The sequence below is a fragment of the Ostrea edulis genome, chromosome 4 (genome assembly GCF_947568905.1).
Source record: "Ostrea edulis chromosome 4, xbOstEdul1.1, whole genome shotgun sequence".
Taxonomy (NCBI): domain Eukaryota; kingdom Metazoa; phylum Mollusca; class Bivalvia; order Ostreida; family Ostreidae; genus Ostrea; species Ostrea edulis.
The window spans coordinates 52,158,972-52,176,455 of record NC_079167.1 but is presented as its reverse complement, the minus strand read 5'-3'; the positions used below and the strand labels follow the sequence as shown (position 1 = coordinate 52,176,455).

The window sequence follows — 17,484 nt, the reverse complement described above, 5'->3', positions numbered from 1 at the left end:
AAATATGGTTTGTTCAATATCATGAGAACCCTTTTGTTGACAGACATCAAATTGTGTACGTCATATGGTGTAGATAACCTGTATTGATTTTGAGGTCACAAGGTTAAACTCCTCAGGACATGAGATATTGTCCGCTCAGTATCTTGAGAAATGTTTGCTTGACAGATATCAAGCTTTGTGCACCGATGCCCACTAAAGAGTGGCCCTCAATGGTTTTCAAGGCACAAGGTCATGATGCAAATGAAATGGTTATTTGGAAATGTCTGCTCAGTTGCCTCTCACTGGTAGATGATCCATATATTTCACTGTCACTAGAGACATTTTAAATGTAAAGTTGATCTTTTTATGCCCCCGAGATTGAAGATCGGGGGGCATATTGTTTTTGTCCTGTCTGTCATTCTGTCATTCTGTCTGAAACTTTAACCTTGCTAATAACTTTTTGAACAGTAAGTGATAGAGCTTTGATATTTCACATGAGTATTCCTTGTGACCAGACCTTTCCGTGGGTACCAACATTTTTGACCCCGTGACCTTGGAGTTTGACCTACTTTTTGAAAACTTTAACCTTGCTAATAACTTTTGAACAATAAGTGATAGAGCTTTGATATTTCACATGAGTATTCCTTGTGACCAGACCTTTCCGTGGGTACCAACATTTTTGACACCTTGACCTTGGAGTTTGACCTACTTTTTGAAAACTTTAACCTTGCTAATAACTTTTGAACAATAAGTGATAGAGCTTTGATATTTCACATGAGTATTCCTTGTGACCAGACCTTTCCGTGGGTACCAACATTTTTGACCCGTGATGTTGACCTTGGAGTTTGACCTATTTTTTTAAAACTTTAACCTTACTAATAACTTTTGAACAGTAAGTGATAGAGCTTTGATATTTAACATGAGTATTCCTTGTTACAAGACCTTTCCGTTGGTATTGAACCTTTTGACCTTGACATTTGACCTACTTTTATTTTTTTTTACATTGGTCATAACTTCTAAATGGTAAATATTAGAGCTTTCATATTGTACATAGCACTTTTGACAAGATCTTTCTACTGGTACCAAGATATTTGCCCTTGTGACCTTGGCCATCTTCGGAATTGGCCATTATCGATCTTGTTCATTATTGCCACGGGGGGGGGGGGGGGGGGGGGGGGGAGATATATTTTTCTTAAATATTTCTTGTTTTAAAGAAAGTGCAATTATAACTATGCTAATCCACTTTGAATATTCCTTATTATATACATCAGGAATGGTTTCTATGTTGCTTTTAATTAATGGACCAGACATCCATTCATTTGTCAGTCTGTTGTGAGTCATGATATGCAAGTGAAACATACCTTATTGAAAGCAGACAAGTCGAAGCTGTGATATGTTTGTGGTACGTACTATGTGATGTCGTACATTAAAACGCACAAATTTTCTTTTAGGATTACAAACTGAAGCACAAATTGAAGTGTCGCTATGTGAACAAGAACAACCCCCTGCTGCTTTTACAGCCTGCCAAGGAAGAGGAGGTGTACCTGGATCCCTGGATCGTTGTTTACCATAATGTGGTTGCAGATCATGAAATTGAGACCATCAAAAGACTAGCTACACCAAAAGTAAGTTCAATATAATTTTTGATAACTACTGATTTAAGCTCACAATAAAAACAAGGGGGAGGGGCATGTATTTCTTTGTCCATCTGCTTTCCCTTTTGTCTTGTCATATATATGTAATGGAGAGATTTAAAAACTCATACTTAGTGCAAAAGGTTGATGGGTAATGACCCATGAACAAGATTATTTGACCAAGGTCAAGGTCACCGGTAAAGTAAAAGAGAAGAAATTAATCATGAAATATTTGTACAAGTGACAACTTTGTAATGTGGTGATAACATTCTATACTTTCCAGGAAGGTTGCTTTAGGCTACATGTGTCTGAAACCCAGGCCAAGGTCATTTGGCCAAAGTCACTAAAATTAAGAATATTCTCCTGTTTACAACTTTGTAACGGAGGGATAGTAGTTCATGTTTAGCACTCCAAAAATTGCTAATAAGTAGATAGTTTGTATTGACTTTAATTCAATTTAGGTGACAAAAGTCAAGGTCATCTTTAAAATGGTAGAACTGTTTGTTCTAGGTCATAATTATGCTATTGACAGATAGTGGAAACTCATATTTGGCACAAACTCTGCTAATGACCTTATAGTGTGTATTGTGACCTTTTAACATGTCAATTAACCAAGTCAAGGTCATAGATGGATTTATTGCACTCTAAAAATGCAACACCTCTACTTAACATTTTTCAAAAAGGTGAGACTCAGGTGGCCATTAAGGCCCATAGACCTTTTGTCTTTAAATGAGTTGTATTTACAGATGCTAGTATAAAATTTTTCGAAAGAGTTACTTGTAACTGAATGTAATAGGTTTCAAAATTGTTCAACAAATCGTGATAAATATTTTTTTTTATAATATCAGTTTCCTTACCACTGGAGTATATATTGCTGTCTACTTAATGAATCTTGTTTAGAATTGAGTTTATTGTAAGAAGTCTTTGTTTAATCCAAACCTAAAACCCTTGAAAATTTTGTATTCTTTTCAAATTTTGAAAGAGAAAGAGAAAACGGTTTCTCCTTTGGGATATCCTGTATCAAAATTTGATTCTGCTAGGGTCAATGGTATTCTCCTTAAAATTCCATGAAAATCTCATGACGTTTTGCTTTTCAAAAATGCATGTACCTTTGGTTTGATATATTGAAATAAAAACTATTAGACTAGATACCACAACAGCCATTTCTGGCCCAAAAATTTAAACATTCATCAAGTATTTTAAAATTCATTAATTTCCATGTTGTCAGAAACAAAAAATAAAAATTCTTGTTCCCAATATAGATTTTTATTTTGAAATATGGCATCACATAGATTATTTCTAAACCACCAATTTTCAAGGCAGTTATATGCTACACTGAACCAAAGGTATTTTCTCACATCAAAATTTACATATCTCAATTTCATTGTGATTTTACCCTGTTTAAAGAAAATGATGGGAAATCAACAAGTTTGTGACATTGTGCATGTAAATCCAAGATTTGTTGTTAGAGTTATAATAGATTTTTCTATAACCAATCTAAATAATATTTATATACTGTACAGTTGAACTTTAGTATCTCGAACACTGATATCTCGAATACCATGGATATGTCAAAGTGATTCGGAGGTCCCAACCACATATTCTTCAAGAATTTTACCCTCGATATCCTTGGATATCTTGAAGTTTTTTCTCAGTCCCATTGAGTTCGAGATAATGAGGTTTAATTGTATCTATTAACATCAGAATTGGGGACAAACTACAGTAGAGCTGGTATTTTCCGTGGGATGATAATTTTGGCTTATTTTAGCAGTTTGGTATATCATGCTGCCAATTTTTTAATAGCTAAATTTGTACCCAGATGTATCTGCAATAAAAATTTGTATTTTCACATGAAAAATCACTCTGAATAGCAGTTGTTGCTATGTCAATGGTACATGTAGCACTCTTCAGCTTGGGAGGTCAATAAACTACAGTTTTTTTTATGTCAATTGTTTCTGATGAATGCTTATCAATTTTTCTGCTGTGGAACTCCATGTTCACCATAATATATTGGGCTAGAATTATTTGTATACCTATGAGCTAGAAAATCGCCAAAGTTAAAACTCTCAGAAAGAAACCACTATACGGTATTCTATTAGGTGAACTAAGTCCTTTGCTATTTGTCTGCAACTCAATTGTGGTAGTTAAAAAGATCAGAAGTGTTTGGGCAATGGGCAACAAAAGTGAGAATATCGAAGAGGTGAGTTGAAGTCCTGTAGCCTGTGTATAAACAGGTACATGTACTTGATAAACATATATATTATATATGTACATGTAATCTATATGATTGAGCTACTGGCTGGTAATATGCAATTTCTAAGACTTCTGTTCATATTGGTCAATGATAAACATTAGAAATGACCACAAAAAGAAAAAATTGGTTAATTAAAGCAAAGACCATTCATTACTATATGTTGAATACTTTCTAACATATAGTCATTTTATGATGATTGTCACAGAATCAGCAAGATATATTTTGGAAAAATCAGTAAAAATATAATAATAGATTGTGAGCTTCATTTAAGCAAAAAATAAGAGTCTTTAATAAACAGCTGATACCCTTTGCATGTGTACACAAATATCTTTTTGCATCTCGCCACCTGGATGAGTTTAGTAAAGAGAAACAATTACTGTGCAGCTTGGAAATTGCATATTGCAAAATATTTTCAAAATCTAATGAGACCCAGTGGCCAAAAAACTTAGACAAACTCATTTTTGATCTCGGCTTCAGTTGTTCTCTATGTGTTCCATTTCTAATAGTGAGACTTGGAACAAAAGTGAATTTGTCTTAATCTGTAGCCTAGGGGCCGAAGGAATTGATTTTTACGTCTCCCATATATATTCATAAACATGTTTGATATGGTAAAGCATTAAATTTTCTAAAGAAAAAAAGTGATGCCTCACAGCATACATTTTCCAAGAATTTGATTGTCATAATTTTGCACCCCCTGTAATAATGGATAGCTGCTGGGACATTTTCATTTGGAGCAGCTCAGATTCTTTTTCTTAATACATATTTATAGTCTTTTTATAAAAATGACTATGTCATCCAATGTGAAAATGTCACAAACAACTAAAAAAAAATATATGGATTTTATTATTAATGCTTAGATATTGGAGTATTGGACAAATATTCTAGGTTTTGGTAGAAACATGCATGTTTCACATGTGTATTCCTTGTGACAAAACTATCTTTTTGGTACAATTTTTTTTCACCCTGTGACCTTGATCTTGGTGTTTGACTTACTTTTGAAAAAACGAGAGGCTTGGCTACAACTTTTTCATATTTCACATGTGTATTCCTTGTGTCAAGACCTTTCATTTTGTACCAACATTTTTGACCTCATGATCTTAACCTTGGAGTAGCCCATATGGGGACATCAGTGTTTCACAAACACATCTTGTTCTTCTCAAGTCCTGAACACCAAACAACTAAACTGAACGTAAAGCACAGACTCGCTGCATAGTTATATGTTGTTATTTACTAAAACTGAAATTTCTGGGTCAAACGAGAGGGCTCATCTAGTGGGGAAAAAATATTTGAATTTCTAAGAATCTTCTTTATGTCTGAACATATAGCAATCAAATTAAGTTGACAGGAAGAGTCCTAGGAAACAAGGTTTAGATGGTGTACAGGAATCACCATGTCCGTCTGTCCAGCTTCTGTTCTAGATCCTTCCACTTAAATTTTCATCTATGTGACAACATTGTAATAAAGAGAAATGTTTAGAAGCTCATACTTTGAACATATTGTGACTTATTGACCAATGATGTGTGGTGAAACTAATGATCAATCATGGGATCTGTTCTCCAGGTTTGAACGATGCACTCATTGCACCATTAACACATTCTGCTTCCTATATATACAGTTTGTACATGGAAGATTTGTGTGTGTGATACCCAGGAGGCTGTTAAGATCCATAGGTCTCTTGTTATTAGGGTGGTATAGATACTTTATTTCTTAATTTTACATTTTACATGTGTGACTGATATGGAGCTTAGGTTTAGTCTGAGACACAGGAATTCTCTGATGTACAGTGTATTGTGTAGCCATGACCTCTTGACCTGAGAGTGTATCCATACAATATAGATACTGGAAAAACATAAATTTATTTAGGAAAGGTAGAAATGTGAATTTATCACATCGAGTCATTATAATGTCGCATTTTCACATGGGATGACTTTCAATATGGATTTTGTTCTATAACCAAAGTAATCCATTTTAAGTCACTTAGATACTCCAGTGACCTTTTGCAACTTATTTTTGTCCCTTGTGCATTAACATTTGAACGTTTGCAACTTCTTATCAAATACTACTTGACTAAATTTGATCAACTTTTGTGTATAGTATCTCATTTTACCAACAACATGCAACTTTTGTTAAGGCACATGGACTTCTTGTCTTTGTATATATCGCATATTTCCATACTCTGTTTTTTTCCAAATCTAGTTAAATAGAGCCACAGTCCATAATTCAAGAACGGGTAAATTAGAAACGGCAGAATACCGAGTCAGTAAAAGGTACAGTATGTCTTTGTAATCTGTATTTGTTACATTAATGAGCAATGCAGGGTGTCAAGTCCCTATTTATTCCTATATTTTCCTATAAACTTGAAGGTTCCTATATTTTCCTTATAAGTCATTAAAATCCCTATAATTCCCTATATATCCAAAAAATCTATTTTCAAAAATGATAAAAAAAAAAAGAAGGAAAAAAAAACCCAAAATCCAGGAGCTGATGGTAGATTGATATTTAATTAGATTGATATGAAGAGAATAACTACAATGATTGTATAAGAACTGTCTATTGGATGGAAAACTGTCCACATCTGAAAGGATTTTGTCTTTGTTTAAGTTTAATATTATTTCTTCTCCAATAAGATACTATGCTTGCTAGATTTTTATGCAGAAACAATAAACTTTTATACAAATTCTTTAATAAAAATCCTATTTATTCCTATAAATCAGCTGTAAAAATTTCTATATTTGCCCTATAAACTCCATAAAAAATCCCTATAATCCTATATTTTATAGACCAAAAGGGCTTGACACCCTGGCAATGGTAGAATGGCAGCATTATCTTTCATATTTTCTTTAGTTTGTACTTTTGTTTATCATAAATTCACAGAAATTTCATTCTACATGCATGATATTTCACTTAATACATGGAAAGGACTAGATGCAACAACAGTAATTTCAGGCCCTGAATTTTAAACTCTATTCGGTTTTTCCATGTTGAAATACCGTGAAATAAAAATTCACTGTCTCCCAAACTGATTTTTGTTTTCAAATATTAAATTTCAAAGTTGGTGACCTTTTATGTTTCTACTGAAAATTGTCAAATTTTCAAATGATTTTTTAAAGCAGAAATCATGGGCAGCATACATGTATAGATCCAATTATTTTCATATACTTTTACAAATATGCAATCACAACACCAATAATTTTAAAATAATGAACATATCATAATTTGACTGTGGTTGTCACATGTAGCCCATACTTAAGGCTTAAAAGGATGACTTTTGACCATTTTAAAGAAAATGCTAGGAAATACATATATTTGTGACATTGAGCATAGTAAATTTATGATTATAATTTGTTGAACATGTTTTACCTGCTCCTACCGATTATAGTTTTTTTTTCATGCAATTATTAAAAGATAATGATCAGAGTTAGGGTTACTATAGTCTGTAAGTAAACCACGAAGTTCTTTGATTAAATTTTACAGAGGCTTAACTGTAGAAATTTGTACACGTATTAACATTCTTATCAACTCTTAATAGATAACTGCATATATGTTGTTCTTAGACAATTTATAAGGTCTTTAATATATTTTCCATTTTCATATTAAAATGATATATTTGGTGCCTTTTTATCACTTTATCATTGATTCTATGATATATTTTCAGTGCATGGTTAAAGGATGATGATGATGTGGTGATAAGAAATGTAAATAGGAGAATAGGTGCTGTCAGCAGTCTCAATGTGGAAACCGCAGAAGAGCTACAGGTCAGTCTGTCTACAGGGCAATCAATCTTGAGACAACTCAGTTTTATTTCAGTTTCACTTCTTCTTTATAACAGTGGGACTTGAATCAGAAGAGAGCTTGTCTTAGCTTTCTGATTGTTTGAACCTGCTAATAAGTGTCATTACATGTATATTATATACCTTTTCATGCCAAAAGACAAAACTCTAGCGATTTATCAAGTTACCTTTTCATGCCAAAAGACAAAACTCTAGCGAATTATCAAGTTACCTTTTCATGCCAAAAGACAGAACTCTACCGATTTATCAAGTTACCTTTTCATGCCAAAAGACAGAACTCTAGCGATTTATCAATTTTAAATACCTGTGACACTTGGGTGACCTGCTGTTATCTATGCTCATCCATCAATGTCCATTGTGCATTGTCTCTCATCAAGTTTTTAACTTTTTTCTTTTGAGACTTCATGACCAAGTTTCTGCAAAATTGATGTGGAACATCTTTTGGGATAGGGGGAAAATTATTAATTTCATGGTCTTTCACCTTTTGGGGTGCAATAGATAGGGCTGAAACCTTTTAATAGTATTATACAAGAATACTTGCACCCATAGAAACTACCTTGGATGAAATTCTAGAAAGTTGAAGCATTTTCCACAGAAAGAAAAATAGATTCAGTGTTTAGAACATTTTTCTTTCAGAAAAGATATGTTTGGACTCTTCCTTGTTTGACAATTTTGCAAATTGAATGTGAAACGTGGGATGACTCTGATCTAAAATACGATATTTTCAAATAATCCTGATAAAGTATCATTTATCAGAGTTCATACAAGGAACTCACAATATTTATCAGGCTCTATCACAAACACATTTTCTCTAAATCTTCTTCTTACTAGATCAGCACCTCAAACAGGGAACTTTTTTTTCTATTGAAGCATCCAGACGTTTGTAGGGAGTATGTACACAAACGTCAGGATGGTTGAGACTACAGTCTTTAGGAAATGTTCCAATATCTTGAGAACCATTGAAGTCCCCATCCTAAACCCTGTAAATTCTTGTTCCTTGTGACAAAACAAGTTCAGTTGTATATAACAGAAGGTCCTTAATGCCTTTTTTCAGAAATGGTTCAATATCTGAAAACTATTGAAATTATTACCTAATACTTTTTTTGTTCCTTGTGACAAGATTAGTTCAACGGTATACAACAGAAATGGAAAAGGCAAACCAGCCTTTTTGTAATTTATCAAATTATTTGTGAATTTGTTTAAAACAATTCCTCTGGTAAACATTATGGCCCATGGACCCTTTGTTTAGAAAGTGTTTTCCATAAAATTGAAAAAACTTACATTTGATATGATAATAGATATAATAATCGACCTGTTAAACCTCAGCATAAAGAAGAATTCACAAATGTGTGATGGTACACAGTTTCTTGATGACCATTAGACTTGGACTGCAACAACAGATACCCCTTAAACTTCAGGGAGTAACTTCAAAAATGTAGGCCATTACGCTGGTGTTATAAGATTATTTGCAAGGCGGTAACATGTTGCAAGGATTGTAGATGTAGAAGTTTATCATGTTACAGTAGAGTTTATCTTACTTAACTGGACAAAGAACACCACAAGGTTAGGGTACTAGGGTATGCAGATCTAGAGCGAAGGTCATTTAGAATAGCACATGGTTAGGGTACTAGTGTAGGTATGCAGATCTAGAGTGAAGGTCATTTAGAACACCACAAGGTTAGGGTACTAGTGTAGGTATGCAGATCTAGAGTGAAGGTCATTTAGAACACCACAAGGTTAGGGTACTAGTGTAGGTATGCAGATCTAGAGTGAAGGTCATTTAGAACACCACAAGGTTAGGGTACTAGTGTAGGTATGCAGATCTAGAGTGAAGGTCATTTAGAACACCACAAGGTTAGGGTACTAGTGTAGGTATGCAGATCTAGAGTGAAGGTCATTTAGAACACCACAAGGTTAGGGTACTAGTGTAGGTATGCAGATCTAGAGTGAAGGTCATTTAGAACACCACAAGGTTAGGGTACTAGTGTAGGTATGCAGATCTAGAGTGAAGGTCATTTAGAACACCACAAGGTTAGGGTACTAGTGTAGGTATGCAGATCTAGAGCAAAGGTCATTTAGAGAGGGTTAAAGTACAAGAATCAATACATGCACAAAGTTAATGTAAGGCTACTGGAAAAATTTTGACACCCCCCCCCCCATTTTATTTTCACCCATTTTGCCGTCATAGTGAGTTCCCTATTGGGTATATATGAGTTTATTCATTAATCTAAAGTAATAATACATGGATTTTTGGATTGGATAAAATCATTTTTCAATGCATCTTGGCAAAAATAATGTGGTTCAAAAATTTGCCAGTGTACAGTATGCCTCGTTTTAATGTGCCCAATTACCAAAGAAAAATATTTGTGTTTCCTATTTCACTCCCATAAATATTTTAAAAGTAGGTAAAACATTTTATTTTATTAAAACACTTTATTTGATATCTTAGTTTTTGATACCCGTTCAATAAAGGTCTATATACATTACAAATATTTTTCACATTTTTAGATTAATAGCAGTTAAAATGTAAATCAGAGAAACTCAAATGCAAAAAGAAAAAAAATTTCAGTTTGAAAATTCAGGATTTTTCTTTTCTTTTATGTATATCATCAATAAAATATTTAGGGTCAGCCGCAAAAAAGGTAGGTTGGTTTGGGAAACCAGAAGTGCAAATGTTTTATTTTGACTTTAGTGGACATTAGGTTTTAGGTTTATTTCATCAAACTTCACTCATCTGAACCAAGGGCTCAAGAGAGTTTTTCTGATCAAAGCCTCATGGAATTTGTAGGCAAAAGAACATTTTTAAAAATTTCATAATCATATGCAAGTAACCTCATTATTGTTGAGTTGTCCACAATAAGCTGTCCAAAGTTCGTAAGAGCTCCGATGTGCTATGTGACTTCAAGGCTGCTTGTTTAAATGGAATCAATCATTGAAATTGGTCATCATGTTTATTTGCAGATAGCTAATTATGGACTTGGAGGTCAATACGAACCACATTTTGATTTTGCACGGGTAAGAAATTTTGTTTTATTACTGTTATTTATCAAAATATGGTGGGAAAAAATATGAAAAATTTTGGAACATGTAACGAATATGACTGAAAAAAATTTCTGTAACATTTAATACCATTTCCTTCCTGTTTTACATTAACTGTAAGTTGATTTATAAAGTTGAGATTGAACATCAACACTTAGTGGAAAACAGTTGTGAAAAATTACATGTAAAAATTCTGTAGGATAAATCTACTGTTAACTTGTGGTAGTTAGGCGAAGAATTATAGAACAACATTATAGGCTATATGGATATTGTGAAAATGTTGTGGGAAAATGCACCCTGAGTGTAATTAAGGTAAAGGGGATTTAATTTTGTTCAAATGATAGGTCACATACTTATCCGAGGGGAGATAATCAGGAAAATAGAATCTTTTGAAAGGTCACATACTTATCTGAGGGGAGATAATCAGGAAAATAGAATCTTTTTGATATTCTTTATTGAAGGGGAGGGGACTTTTTTGGATTAGACTAAGGAAATATTTTGACAGGACTAATATATGGATATTTTAACTAAGTCCTGGGGACTCTCTAAATTAGTGGCACACTGTGGAAGATGTGCTATCTAGTATTTACTCTCAAGCTGAACCTTTGCTAAATTGTTTAAAGTGAGTGAAACTATTACACAATGAACATACATATTTTCCAACTGTTTCTGCTGAAATGTTGTGAAACTTGTTGCCTTCATAATTTCTCATGCTGTGAAATCTTTGCATTGAGACTGTCAAAAAAAACAAGCTTTCAGACATGATGAACTTTTATTCTACATGCCAGTAGAATCAGTTTGTGATGTTATTGCAGAAAAGAGAACCATCAGAATTCGAAATTCTTGTTGGCAACCGAATTGCAACTTTTCTTATCTATGTAAGTGTATGATAACCAGGTAAATATTCTGTTCAGTTACTAACACTTTTGAAAAGGAACTGAGATATTATATTTCCATTCTAGAACAAAATCATGTCACAGTGTAGATAGCTAATTTTAAAAAGTACCTACCTGTGCTTGTCAGTTTTAGCAGCGGTTTTGAGAAGCATTTGAACATTTCTGTAACTTTTGCGTGGATTCATGTTAGTAAAGAAAATGTCAGTTCCTTTTCATCATTCATATGATTATTAGATTGTATAAATCCAAGACTTGGAGGTTGCAGCAGCTACAATTGCATGTATAAGAATTACTAGGATATAGCAGAGACATATATAGCAGAAGTTAGCAACTCCCCAATTAATTCTCATATTATCTCGTGGTCCCCTGTTTTTCAGTAAAAATGCATGCACTGATTTAAATTACATATACAGGGTTTGACACTAAGGCACGTCCGACCGACCGAGTCTACTAAATGATAGGTCCGGTCGGGTAAAATGTCGATTTACTAGTCCGACTAGTCGTGTTAAAAAAATAAACAAAAAACTTTACTTTAAACCGTAAGTTATTTTATTCTTAACTAAAAGAAAATAACTGTAAAGAATTTGCAAGCAATCTTGAACCGTGTGATGGAATAATCTCTATTTTAGTTCTAATAAATAAGTCGCGGTCGGAAGTGATGTTTTACGACATCTACTCGATGTTAATTTTAAACGGTTTATTTGAATTGACTATAATAAAGTGTTTATCAAGTCAATAAATTACGTCGTAAATAGCTATTTATCGGTGTTGACATATGTGCGGGAATGTCTCTATATTTAAATACGACTTCTCGTCCTCAAGGAAAGACGTCCCAGGAGAAAAAAGAAAAGGTTAGGAAGAAACAAAGCAGGGAGTATGAAATATAAATTAAATAAAAAGCCGGTTGAGGTCATTTTATACTAAATAGACTAAAGAATATCCGTGCCGGGTAGAATTTAAAGAAACAGAAAACGTGTTTGAAAATCAAATGGAATGACAAACGTAATTAAATGTCTCAAAGATATCTTAAAGGACTTGTCCCGTAATTTTGAAGTATTTAAATATGGAGAAACTATCAGCTTTTTTTTCTGGAAAGTTGGTCAGGGCTAGTGGATATAAAGTTAGGTCTAGTAAAAATCATTTGAAGTAGCCCGACTGGTCTAGTGCTCAAAAAAGTAAATGTCAAACCCTGATACCATATTAAGAATGAAAGATCTCAAGTCCAAACCTTCCAAATCCTACATGTATCACTAGAACATTCATGATACAATATTTTCAGATGTTTCACTTCAATGTAAAATGAACGTGAAGTTTCAAAAGGTGATACGTGACCCAAACTCGGCATTTCAGGAAATATTTACGATTTGCCCACTTTTTTGTTGATAGTATGCTTGTTGATCATCAAATCATCAAATCATTTCAAAACTTTTTTACACTCGAATCCAGTTTATGAAAGGAGTGAAATGAACTTAAATCGACATCAATTTATCAAACCAATTGGTAGAAATTAACAATTTATAGGTGGAACTGTCACATATTTTAAGTGATAAACATAGGAGTTGCTTATCTCTGTTATATATGTCTCTGGATCTAGTAGAAATGTGAGCTTCATTGGCCAAGTCCAAGTTGGTCTGTAGGCTTCCACTAACAAGCTATAGACCTTGTTCGGGGGTTTGTAAGATTTGGTGATATTTGTGTTCAGAAAGAAGAGAAGAGTGCTTTCCGTGACCTTGGATCTGGTAACAGAATAGCCACATGGTTAACCTATGTAAGTAATTCTAGATTAGCATTCAGTAAATAAACACAGTACCAGATACAAGTACTAGTTGTACTAAGGTCACTCCACATAATTAACATCATCACGGGGACTACTGCAGCTCTGAATACTGTAGGAGAACCTCATAGTTGTCCTTACAACTAGATACCCTAAATTACACATCATCAAGGTAAAAATGCATGTATATATTGTAGTGAGGGAATTGGATTTACATACATTACATTACATTTATATGATGTAAGTCTTACTAGATCTACACAGGACACTTCTCGGGATTGTATTTAGATAGGTATTACTAGATCTACACAGGACACTTCTCGGGATTGTATTTAGATAGGTATTACTAGATCTACACAGGACACTTCTCGGGATTGTATTTAGATAGGTATTACTAGATCTACACAGGACACTTCTCGGGATTGTATTTAGATAGGTATTACTAGATCTACACAGGACACTTCTCGGGATTGTATTTAGATAGGTATTACTAGATCTACACAGGACACTTCTCGGGATTGTATTTAGATAGGTACATTACTACATGTAGCTCTACACAGGACACTTCTCGGGATTGTATTTAGATAGGGTAGGGAAGCTGCCTTGTAATCTGAAGCTCCAGGTACTGGGTTTTCCATCAGTTTCAATTTTTGGTTTGTCATATCATAAAAGTATTTAAAATATATATACATGTAGAATTATCTATAAATCTTTCACACTACACATTCACATTTCACAAAATTTATGATTAAGATATATTTTATATTTCCTTTAGTTTCGCTTTCTATTTGTCTTATGTCCTTTATTGTGTAATTGACTGCTCTATCTGTTCATCGGTCTACAAGGGTTAAAGTTTTTAAAGCTGTTTCCTACCTCTGTATGTGGCTGATACAAGGGTTAAAGTTTTTAAAGCTGTTTCCTACCTCTGTATGTGGCTGATACAAGGGTTAAAGTTTTTAAAGCTGTTTCCTACCTCTGTATGTGGCTGATACAAGGGTATAATGACAACATTCAAGTCTGTTCTGCCTCATCCCAAGTGTAAACAAATCAGACTTGGCAATATGCCACATCTTTGGATGCCTGCATTGCAGTGACTCTGGTTAAAGATAACACTTTTGAAAGTCTGTTCTTGCCATACACCAACAAAATACAAATCAAACTCACTTCTAAAACTGATGATGTATATTTTACAATGTATTGGCTTGCTTTTCTGTCAACTGTGACACATACAGTAGATTTGGTGTACACAGAAAATAACCTCCATAGACATGAATATTGCATTTTATTAATTATTGCAATATCTAAAGGGCATATAATAAATTCATCCAGTAACTTGATTCAAAGAGTTGGATCATGTATCGATGATAGAGTGTGGATGTTCAGATTAAACCAGACACAAAGCTCTGTTTCATTTGATGATCTGTGCATCTGCAGTCATCTAAATACTTTAGTACAGTGTAACAATATTTATTTATTCAACTGAATTTATATTTGTACAAATTATTATAGAGCACATACAACTGCTTGTGGAAGTAAAGATATATAATTACTGATAATGAAAAATTCTTTATAAAATCAAATAAAACAAATTTTAATAGATAATATGAATTTTAAATTTTGAAAATAAACTGAGTTAGTGAATGGAAATATATATTATTAGGGCTATATTATTTTTCTTCATTTCTTACTGGTACTCATGCTATGAGTCTGATTTCTGATAGATGACGGATGTGGATGCTGGGGGTGCCACTGTTTTCCCATATATTGGTGTGAAGTTATTTCCTGAAAAGGTAATTTATTTATTCTTTATTACCATATAGGTGGAATTTTTAGCGAGTCACAAATTTAGCGATTTTTCCATGAAAATGAGTATTTATATTTAGGGAGAGCTATTTTTAGCAACTTTATAATTCCAGGAAATATAACTATTACCTCCGATATGGAATGATTTGTTAGCAATATTCAATTTTAACGATCTCAACATCCTCACTAATAATGCCATAATCAAATTTCTGCTAAAAATTCTTCTTATAAGGTATAAATCTCGTATTTGTTGGTATGTACATTACAACTGAGCATATGCAGGTTTACCTGACAAGGAGGATTAATATTTATGAAATAATCATCACCTTCATTATTTTTGGAGACTGTCATGGGTGAGATATTTTGTCACACTCTAAAGGATGTGATACTCATTTTGCAACCAAACCTCATGAGGGATGGAGGTGGAAGGGTCAAGGTCACTGCTGTATCTGCCTTTGATGTTAATGATAAGAATTAAATCATTTTCCAACAACTTACAGTAAAGATAGTGAATATAAGAAAAATGTTATATTTAAAAAATGTGAATTATAATAGACAATATTCAAATTGATTAATAAAAGATGTATTAAGTATTGATTGAGAGTGAACATTTAGGTTATCATTTGGCTATGTACCTATGATAAAATCTATTTGAACTCTGCTTATTGATACAATTTTCTGCTCTATCTCTTTTTACCTACCAGTATAATATCGGATTAAATATAATTATCCATATATAAAATTATAATATTGAATATGAACAATATGAAAATGCATAAAAAAGAATTACACCCGAGATGTATAGATAGCAATCTAGTTGTATGCCTATATAATTGTCTTAAGGTTGAGATGATATTAAGTTCAAATTAATATTCAAAATTCATTTTTAGGGTGCTGCAGCATTTTGGTATAATTTATATCGGAATGGTGATGGAATTTATAATACGCGGCATGCAGCCTGTCCAGTCTTGGTCGGCCAAAAGTGGGTGTCAAATAAATGGATTCATGAGAGAGGTCAAGAGTTTAAAAGACCATGCAGTTTAAATATGGATGAATAAAATCAATCATCATCCCATTACTGCTTAATGGAATCATGACTTCAGAGTCTCAGCTTGACAATGTGATTTCAGGATCAGCAATAGTATCGTGGTCTTCCATGTACATGTAAATCTGGTTGACTGTGCCATATGAGTTACCGATAACGAAGATAAACCTGAGTGGGGAAATTATGTCTTGTTTTTATCTGAATACACAGGAGAATCGTACTGTTAAATTTTCCTTTAACAAGGTAAAATACCCGGTATATACATGTACAAGTTATATTCCTGCACAACCTTCTATACAAGACTCATGTTTTGATCGGCATGATCCTTGTGCATGTATTTTAGAATGTGATTGTATGACTTCTCTTGTTTTTATATGTGAGAAGTGTAATGAATGTGGATTATTATGAGCATCAAATTTGTATTCAAAAGGCTTTTGTGTTTTGAAGGAGATTTTGTTGCAATTGCTCTGCTTTTTGATGCGTTATTGTGGTCATACAATGATCAGTGTTTTATTTCAGATTTACATGTATTGTGGTTTTATTTTAAATTTCATTTTTCATTTGCATTTATATGGGAATCACGATACAAAATATAATTGTAAGAAAAATTGTATACCTGCAAATGATGTTAATGCCAAATATTTTGATATACATTTGTACATTGTAGTTTTGAATCCATTGTTTGCAATATCCCAGTTTTGTACAATTTGCATTGATTTTTTATTTTTAACATTTTTACAACTTTGATTATTGATGATTTGTATTGAATTCCGAGGTGCAGTTTTAGGACAATGAACAATTGAGATTACGTAGCTGATCTTTCAGGTTTTTCTGATTTTAGAGAGAACTAGGGAGTGTAAGCCTTTCTAAATTCATTTTATAAGGTATCAAGATATTGTTAACTTTTATGACTCTCGCTAGGTCTCCATATTTGATATTACTGCTGAGGGTATATGATCTCATCTTAATTTCTTGTTTCTATGTTGGTCATAGACCACAGCGTGCATTTTCTCAGTTTGAGCATTTGATTGTAATGGGTATATATGTTGGGGAGGAATCATATGTATAAATTTCTTGTAACTTTTTATAATTCCTGTTGCTTGCCCACCAGTAGACATATAAATACATTATTTTCTCTCCATTATATTTACTGTCATTGACAAAATAAATGAAATGCTAACTGTGCTATGTTGTGTTTTAATGTCTAATACTTTGAGGTTCACATGAATGAGGGGAAGTTTTGTTAAAACATGCTTCATTTGAGGTGCA

At 33.1% G+C, this 17,484-nt stretch overlaps 1 protein-coding gene across 2 annotated transcripts in view; it reads left to right on the top strand.

The window, feature by feature from the left end:
* Positions 1–17,400, top strand: part of LOC125668207 (prolyl 4-hydroxylase subunit alpha-1-like) — a 35,487-nt gene extending 18,087 nt beyond the window's left edge. For both annotated transcript variants that reach the window (XM_048902043.2, XM_048902044.2), the window contains exons 7-13: positions 1,431–1,604; positions 6,064–6,134; positions 7,523–7,622; positions 10,620–10,673; positions 13,296–13,361; positions 15,089–15,157; positions 16,061–17,400. In XM_048902043.2, the coding sequence (XP_048758000.2) occupies positions 1,431–1,604; positions 6,064–6,134; positions 7,523–7,622; positions 10,620–10,673; positions 13,296–13,361; positions 15,089–15,157; positions 16,061–16,228 (702 nt within the window). In that variant the 3' untranslated portion in view covers positions 16,229–17,400. The remainder of the gene's footprint in view (positions 1–1,430; positions 1,605–6,063; positions 6,135–7,522; positions 7,623–10,619; positions 10,674–13,295; positions 13,362–15,088; positions 15,158–16,060) is intronic.
* The last annotated feature ends 84 nt before the right edge of the window (positions 17,401–17,484 follow it).